The following is a 9,269-nucleotide window of genomic DNA, read 5'->3' on the forward strand; positions in this document are numbered from 1 at the left end:
AATTCTCCAAAAAAAGACAACCATGAGACTCGAACTTGAGACCTCCTAGTGAGCAAGGGAATTTTGCACACCATAGCTCACCAACTACACTAGGTAGTTGTTGTTGGAGAGATATGACGTCCGATAATGCTTAAAGCCTTTAAAATATAAAACCTGCAAAAAGAAAATAAAACCCAAGGTAGCTCCATTCTAAATATATAAAATGCATGTTTTATTACCCTAGATTTCACACATAAATGTGCTCATCACTACCCTTCGCTTCCCCTAGAGCTTTTTTGCAACCTCTTAATATAAGTCATATCTCGTTCCACATCACATTGGTGTCTCGCTTAAAGTCCCACTTTCCTTGTGTTGACCACATTATTAGTAAATGTATTTAGGGGCTCACCTTTTAATTTCCACCACCTTATCTTAGGGTACATAGGTTCCCTCTTATACTTCTGTGCTCTGAGACATATATCTAGGACAACCAGTCTATGTTTAGTGGTTAGACTCTCCCTAGGGATAACCTTATAGTCCTTACAAAATGTTCTGTCTGCCCTCCTTGTTAGGAAGATATCTATTTCATTGGTATGATTCCCACTTTTGTAGGTGAGTAAGTGCTCCGCTCTTTTTACAAAGAAAGTGTTCACAATGGGAAGATCATAAGCTACCGCAAAGTCCAGGATTGAGGTCCCCAGTAGAAACGCAACCCTAAAATGATGCAGAAGATAATGGAAAAACAAGAACAAACAATGCACACAGATTTATGAGGTTCGGCAAGATTGCCTACGTCCTTGGTGAGATGAGATCCTGCTTCACTATCAATGGAGAATAGGGTTATAGTGCTCGTCCCTCACACCTCTCAGTATTGCTTACATTACAGAGAAAGAAACCCTCGCTACAAATATATAGCGAAAAAACCTTAAACCCTGTCCCGCCTATCGAGGTGCTGCACCAGTACTCCCTGGATTAAACTCTGAAGGAATACAAGAGATCGTACACTAACAATCTCCACCTTGGCTTGAACTCTGTCGAGCTTCCTGTAAAGATAACCTGTAGACGTCTTCATCCCCGTACCTCATAAGAGGTACAAACCCGCACCTATTTGGCGCGTCCCTCATCTTCAACAATGAGTAATATTAATCAAGTCCAAACAAGACTCGAACTTCTCTGTAGTAACTGGCTTGGTAAACATATCTGCAGGATTGAGATCTGTATGAATTTTTCTCAAGTGAATACTACCCTCTGACACAAGCTCCCTGATCTTGTGAAATCTCATATCAATATGCTTTGTCCTTGCATAAAACACCTGATTCTTTGCAAGATGTATGGCACTTTGACTGTCACAATGTAACATTGTACTTCCTTGCTCTAACCCCAACTCACGAACCAGTCCAGCCAACCAGACTCCTTCCTTGGCAGCCTCAACTGCTGCCATGTACTCTGCCTCTGTAGTGGACAATGCAATTGTAGATTGAAGCATTGCCCTCCATGATATAGGTCCACCAGCCAATGTAAATATATACCCTATAGTAGACCTCTTGTCTAAATCACCAACATTGTTGGAATTAACATAACCTGCTAATTCTGTGGAACTTCCCTTGCCATTGAACATAACACCTATATCTTTAGTCTTGCTTAAATATCTCAAGATCCACTTAATTGCATTCCAATGCTCATTCCCTGGATTACTCATGTATCTACTAACAACACTGACTGCATGAGATAAATCCGGCCTGTACAAACTATAGTAGACATGAGACTCCCAACAGCGCTAGCATGAGGGACCTGAGATATCCGCTCCACCTCTTCATGTGTTGTAGGGTATTCCCTTTCAAATAACTTGAAGTGGCTAGCTAATGGAGTGCTAACCGGCTTAGCCTTTTCCATATTGAAACACTCTAGCACTTTTTCAATATACCTCTTCTGAGTTACCTAAAGTTTACCTGCATTTCTATCTCTAAGGATTTCTATGCCAAGGATCTTCTTAGCAGCACCAAAATCCTTAATCTCAAATTTAGCACTCAACAAAGACTTTAAAGAGATTATATCATGTTTGTTCTTTACAGCAATGAACATATCATCAACATAAAGCATCAACAAAATAATAGAGTTATCACTTAACACTTTATAATAAACACAACTATCATACTCACTTCTTGTGTAGCCAATCTTCATCATGTGGGAATCAAAGAGCTTGTACCACTACCTAGGAGATTGCTTAAGAGCATAAAGCGACCTCTTAAGCGGATAAACATGATCTTCCTTTCCCTGCACCTTGAAACCTTCAGACTGCTCCATGTAAATCTGTTCCTTCAAGTCACCATGAAGAAATGCAGTCTTCACATCAAGCTGTTCAAGTTCTAAATCATACATGGCCACCAAAGCAAGTATTACCCTGATTGATGTATGTTTCACCACTAGAGAGAATATTTCATTGTAGTCTATCCCCTCCTTCTGTGCATAGCCCTTGGCTACAAGTCTGGCCTTATACCTTTTATGCTTATTCTCAGATACTACCTCTTTCTTATGAAAGACCCATTTACACCCAATGATTTTTCTTCCTTTGGGTTTTTCCACAATCTCCCAAGTTTTGTTCTTCTGCAGAGACTCCATTTCCTCCGTCATAGTTGCCATCCATTTATCATGTTGTGCATCACTCAAAGCATCATGGTATGAAGATGGATCACCTGTACCTACAGTGAGGGCATAGGCAACCATGTCCTCAAACTCGTATCTCACATATGCTTTGTAAATACGCTTCCCTTTATCCTTTGCTACAGTATAGGGAACTTCTACTGCTTCCTGTTGTCCTGGTAAGTCACTGGATGACTCATTTTCTCTTGTTGTTTCTGACTCACCTAACTCCACCTGCATAGTAGAACCTTATTTATTTTCACCAACTGTTTGTGAATTGCATTTTGACTTCACCATATGAGACTCATCAAGCACAATGTTCGTGCTAACCACAACTTTCTGTGAACTTGGATCCCACAACTTGAATCCCTTTACGCCTTTCTTAAAACCAAGAAAGATGCACTGCTTAGACTTTGAGTCTAACTTGGAATGTTGCTCACTCAACATGTGCATAGGCTGAACAACCAAATATTTTTAGATTAGAATAATCTACTAGTTTTCCTGTTCATACCTCTTAGGGAATTTTACAATCAATCGCCTTTGATGGAGACCTGTTGATGAGGAAACATGCCATATTCACTGCTTCTGCCCAAAATCTCTTGCTCAACCCTGCATTTAGTCTCATTCTCTGAGCTCTTTCTAGAAGTGTTCTGTTCATCCTTTCAGCTACACTTTTTGCTGTGGTGTCTTTGGGAAGTGACGTGTAATCCCTTTAGCTCTACACAATTCTAGAAACGGCTTGTACATGTACTCCCCTCCATTATCTGTTCTCAAGTACTTAATTTTCTTTCTGTCTTTCTTTTTACCTCAGCCTTTCATTCCTTAAATTTGGTGAACACCCCACTTTTATGCTTCATAAAGTAGATCTAGACTTTCCTTGAGTAATCATCAACAAAGGTCACGAAGTATTCTGCCCCACCTTTAGATTTTGTTGTTGAAGCGCCCCATATATCGCTGTGTACATAATCAAGCACCCCTTTACTCTTATGTTTTGCAGTTTTGAAACTAACCTTGCACTGTTTTTCGAACACATAATACTTGCAGAAGTTCAGTTTACAAGTTTTCACTCCCTTCAATAGTTTTCTTTTATGAAGCTCCATTAATCCTCTTTCTCCCATATGCCCTAACCGCTTATGTTGCAGATATGTATCATCTATATCAAATCCTACATCTATAGTCACAGATGCCCCACCTGTAACAGTGCTCCTTATGAGTCTGTGTAGGTTTCCTGTTAGTTGTCCCTTCATGACAACCATAACACCCTTAATAACTTTGAGAACTCCACCTTCTGCTATGTACATGCAGCCATTTGTGTCAAGTGCCCCCAAAGATACTAAGTTTTTCCTTAATTTTGGTACATTTCTCACATCTGCTAAAGTTCTTACTATCCCATCAAACATCTTGATTTTGATAGTGCCTATCCCAATGGTCTTGCATACAGCATTCCCCATTAGGACAGACCCACCATTATATGGTTGATATGTATCAAACCAATCCTTATGTGGACATATATGATATGAACATCCAGAATCTAAAATCCAAGAATTAGAAGATTGATTCTTATATGATGATATAGTGAGTACATCTCCATCATCTCCGTCTGATGTGTCAGCCACGCTAGCTTCCTCAGATGCCTTATCTACACCTTTCTTCTTCAAATCTACCTTCCTCTTCAAGCACTCTCTTCAGATGACCTTCCTTCTTGCAATAGTAACAAGAGACCTTTGTCTTTGCCCCTTTTGATTTCGATCGACTCTTCCCAGATCCCTTTTGATTTGATCTCCCTCTTTTCTGCTCCTTGTCACCTCCAAAAAAATCTTCTCCTTGAGATTTCGTACTAATGGCCTTCTTCTTTGTATCATTGGACATGAGGGCAGCTGTGACTTCATCCATCTCAAGGGTCTTCTTCCCGTATAAGAGAGTCGTTACCAGGTGATCATATGATTCTGGGAGTGATGACAGTAACAGTAATGCCTTGTCTTCATCCTCGATCTTAACCTCCAGGTTTGCAAGTTTACTTACGATCTGATTGAACATGTTAAGATGCTCTAATGGGTTCGTACTTTCCTCCATCTGTAGAGAATGTAATTGCTTTTTCACGAACAACTTGTTCGTTAAGGACTTCGTCATGTAGATGCTTTCAAGTCTCGCTTATAACTGTGGTGCAGATTCGATACCCACAACATATTGTAGGGCATCATCAAAAAGATTCAATCGAATAGCACTTACCGCCTTTTCCTCCATTTCCTCCCAATCTTCGTCAGTAATTTTTGTAGGTTTCTTCAACTTCCCCAACAACGTTTTCGCCAAACCTTGTTGTATCAAAAGATCTTTCATCCTTTGACACTAGAGAGTGAAATTGTTCTTCCCATTGAATCGCTCGATATTATACTTGACATTCGATCCCTTCCCTGCCATCGTGATAGTAACATAGTTTTTAAGGCGGTAAGGCAATAGAGGCGTTTGAGGGTCTTTCGGAGCGCCTTAGCGATAAGGCAGGCATAAAGCGTCACCTTATCGACTAAAGTGTTCCTATGTAATTTTTTTTATAAAACCAATCTATTTGGATCAAATTCTAGTTGAATCCTATTACTCATATGTTAAATAAATATTAAAGGTTCAAATTCATACCAATGTAAGATATTCATCAAAAAAACAAATCAATAAAGTGAATAAACTAAAACAAATCAATAAAGTGAATAAACTAAGTTCATCTTCATCAATCATCAATATTCAATATTCAATCATCAATCATCATAACATATTAACATATAATATAAATACATAATTATGAAACAAAATTATAAATATAAACAAAAGAAGACAAAAAATACAAGTATTTATTATACTTATCTCTATGATGCCAAAATGAGTGCCTGAGCCCTAAGGTCATCCACTATATTTCTACTCTTGTCAAAGAAGAATGAAGCTCACCGCTGCCGGAGCAAAATAGTCGCCTGGATCAGTGGTTCTTCCTTGTTCCTTGATTCCTTCTCAAAGCCTTTTCTTAAAACCCTTGACAAAATCCAAACCCTGTTTGTGGATCGTGTTTTTATTTTGTTTGTTTTGGTCATTTTTGGTGGAGTAAAGCTGATCCCACACATCTCAAATGTTAACAAAACCATACACCTACCAATAAAAAATCTATATTTGGAATCTTCATTAAGTAATTTTAAAATGTGTTAAAAAAAAAAACCCCCATAAGGCGCCACTTCACATAAGGCGGATTACTGCCTTAACATCTCTAGACTGCATCAGCGCCAAGGCGTTGGTAAGGCGACGCCTTAGCAGCGCCGTCGCCTTACCAACGCCTTAAAAACTATGGATAGTAAACCCTAGAAAACGGAAACCTAGAGCTCTAATACCAATTTGTAGAAACGCAACCCTAAAACGATGCAGAAGATAATGGAAAAACAAGAACAAGCAATGCACACAGATTTACGAGGTTCTGCGAGATTGCCTACATCCCCAGTGAGATGAGATCCTATTTCACTATCAATGGAGAATAGGGTTACAACGCTCGTCCCTCACACCTCTCAGTATTGCTTGTATTACAGAGAAAGAAACACTCGCTACAAATATATAACGAAGAAACCCTAACCGCTGTCTTGCCTGTTGAGGTGCTGCACCAGTACTCCCTGGATTAAACTCTGACGGAATACAAGACATTGTACACCAACAGTCCCCCTCTTCGTTCCTCTCCCCAACCCCATAGCCACTATGGACACCTTCATATCCTCTGTGATCCCTCCCAACCCTCTAATAATAATTGATTTATCCTGATTAAGACTTTGCATTAAATCATCCATATGATCCAAAATTGACGATTGAGACTTTCATCCAATCCTACTTGTGTGCATAAGCATTCACAATATTGACAACCTCTTTCTCCACCACCAGTTTGATTGATATAATCCTATCTCCCATTCTTTTGACTTCCACTGCATCATTCTTTAGATTTTATCCACTATAATGTCCACTTCGCTTCTATTACTTTGATCACCCGCATACCAAAGTTTGAAGTCATCCAACGCATTAGATTTGCTACACTTCCATCTAGTCTCTTGAATACATGCAATATTAATCTTTCTTCTCCTCATAACATCAATTAACTCCAACCATGGAGGATCCACATGGGTGCCAATTGTTAAGCCAAAGCCGTGTAGAGGAGCCATCATCAGTCAGATATTTATTGCATCGACAACAAGAGGTCTAAGCTTGAGGATCTTTCTCCAAGTCCATGAAGCATCATAAGCACAAGCAGCATTCAGATGGGAGTCTGATATCTGGAATAGATCCACTTGACCCATAACCCATCTGCCTTATCAGCAATCCTCCAGAGTAGTTTCAAAAGACCAGATTTATTACTTCTTTCACCCTTTTGAAGCCAAGGCCTCTCTCTTTCTTTGGAAGGAGACAGAGGCCTAATTGAAAGTATGCAAAAATTTGTTATTGTCACTCCCCTTCCAAGGGAAAGCACTCATAAGTGCCTCAATCTTCAAGATGATAGAGCTAGGAATACCAAATTCTCCAGTTTAGTGTAGATAAAGTTGTCTGCGTAACTGATCTAGTCAATTCAAGGGTGAATTTAAAATAGAATCTCACAGATTGAGATGTTTTAGTTTCAAAAGGATTACTGAAGTTCAAAGCTGAAATTCCCCTATGCTATCCTTTTCCATGATTCATAGCAACACCATAGTGTTTGCCTTTTTCTTTGATTGAGTTCCCTGTCCGGCTGTGTTGTATATGCTAGCGCCTCCCTTTGTCTATCTCTGTCCTCCCACCTGTATTGCCATTTGCCACTACTTTCTTTATTATTAATTTAAGTAAAATTTTCATTTATAAAGTGATTTTAAAAGGATATTCTTTTTTTTCTGTGGCAGGCAAGGAAAGCTTTACGTCATTTGAAAGGGATTGTAAGGGTACAGGCACTGACCCAAGTCTATACTGTTAAGAAACAAGCATCAACTACTATGGACTATCTCCATTCTTGGAGCAGAATACAGTCCCAGATTAGAGCTCGCAGAATCTCCATGGTAACTGAAGGCCGAATTAAGCAAAAGAAGCTAGAGAATCAATTAAAGCTGGATGCGAAGCTTCATGAGCTGGAGGTGATTCTTAAGTGTTTCATTGCGTGCGGCACCTCATATGGCCTAAGTGTTTTATATATATATATATATAATAATAATATCTCATATGGCCTAAGTTATCAATCTAGTTTTGCTGATGATCTTCAGCTTGTGGAAATGGAATGTTTGCAAAACTCTTGGTAAAACAATCCTGTCCATACCAGATAGTAAATTCGTGACTTGTTTGTGTATATATACCAAAATTTTTGAAATTGTCCTGAACTTGCCTAATTTTCAACAGTAAGGAAGAACCCATTTTTTTGTCATTACCATATTTTTTATTTTGGGAATATTTTTGTTTTAAAGTCATTAAAGTTGTTTGTAATCATTAGTTTATGTAAATAATGCAGACACATTACTTTTTTTATATATAACCTGAATTTTCCATTGTAATTTTCAATATTCTTACTAAATGATCATATATGGCTAAGGTATGCCTAACTGTTCTTTTTTTTTTTTTTTTGGGAGGGGGGCTAAATACCTAAATTAATTTAGGCTTGGGAAAGCCTGATGTCTTGGGGGGTTTTCTAGCTTCTGGACAAGTGTTTTTCCCCTTTCCTCAATCTTCATTTTGATACAGAAGATTTTTTTTTTTTTCTTAAACTGGACTGCGGCCCAGAAATTATATTTAACCAAAGATATTTATCATTTAAATAGTACGAGCTTTTGGAGTTGTTTTTCTTTAAGACTCTTCATGTGAGTACCCAACAAGTGGGAAAGCATTGTAAGATTCCATTTCACCGAGGACAGGAAACTCATGTATTCTGATGGAACATTTCTCACCAAATCAGTTGTGTGGTAATTGTTGACTTTTATCAGCCCTTCTAAACAACAGTATGAATGCTGACAGGTGGAATGGTGTGGTGGCTCTGAAACCATGGAGGATATTCTTGCCAGGATGTACCAGAGAGAAGAAGCTGCAGTTAAGCGTGAGAGAGCCATGGCATATGCATTCTCTCATCAGGTATATCCTTTAGAAGTGACATTTCAGTCATCACCTGAAATGATGATGATGATGATGATGATGATGATGATGAATTGTATGTTAAACTGATAGTCACCATGCAAATCCTGTGACTTGCAGTGGAGGGCCAACTCTAGTCAGAACCTGGGACAGTTTTCTTATGAACTCGGCAAAGCTAACTGGGGTTGGAGCTGGATAGAGCGATGGATTGCAGCTCGCCCGTGGGAGAGCAGAGTTCCCATCAGTCCAAGCCCAAAGATCCAGAGTAAGCAGACAGACAAGCTTAGTAGAACTACAAGCCTACCAGCAGTAAAAGTCTCTGTTTCGGTCAAACCTACTCTCTCTAATGGGAAGGGATCTTCAAAAGCAAGGAGGTTGTCTTATCCAAATACTGAAAAACCTGCTGAACAGAAGGCAAATCCTAAGTTACAAAGCCTTTCTAGTTCCGAAACTGAAGAAACAAACACAAAGCAAGAGTAGCTAGCCAGTGTGTCACTGTAGTGAGATGTAGAAGTCTTGTTTCCTTGGTCCTGGCCTGGTTCTTTGATTAAAAAAAA

General features: G+C 39.0%; 1 protein-coding gene across 5 annotated transcripts in view; it reads left to right on the plus strand.

The window, feature by feature from the left end:
• The window catches only part of LOC122074735 (protein IQ-DOMAIN 10-like), a 48,880-nt gene extending 39,611 nt beyond the window's left edge, over positions 1-9,269 (plus strand). For all 5 annotated transcript variants that reach the window (XM_042639690.1, XM_042639686.1, XM_042639689.1 and 2 more), the window contains 3 exons: positions 7,503-7,730; positions 8,599-8,712; positions 8,833-9,269. In XM_042639690.1, coding sequence (XP_042495624.1) covers positions 7,503-7,730; positions 8,599-8,712; positions 8,833-9,192 — 702 coding nt within the window. In that variant the 3' untranslated portion in view covers positions 9,193-9,269. The remainder of the gene's footprint in view (positions 1-7,502; positions 7,731-8,598; positions 8,713-8,832) is intronic.

The sequence above is a fragment of the Macadamia integrifolia genome, chromosome 3, assembly GCF_013358625.1.
Source record: "Macadamia integrifolia cultivar HAES 741 chromosome 3, SCU_Mint_v3, whole genome shotgun sequence".
Classification (NCBI taxonomy): Eukaryota; Viridiplantae; Streptophyta; class Magnoliopsida; order Proteales; family Proteaceae; genus Macadamia; species Macadamia integrifolia.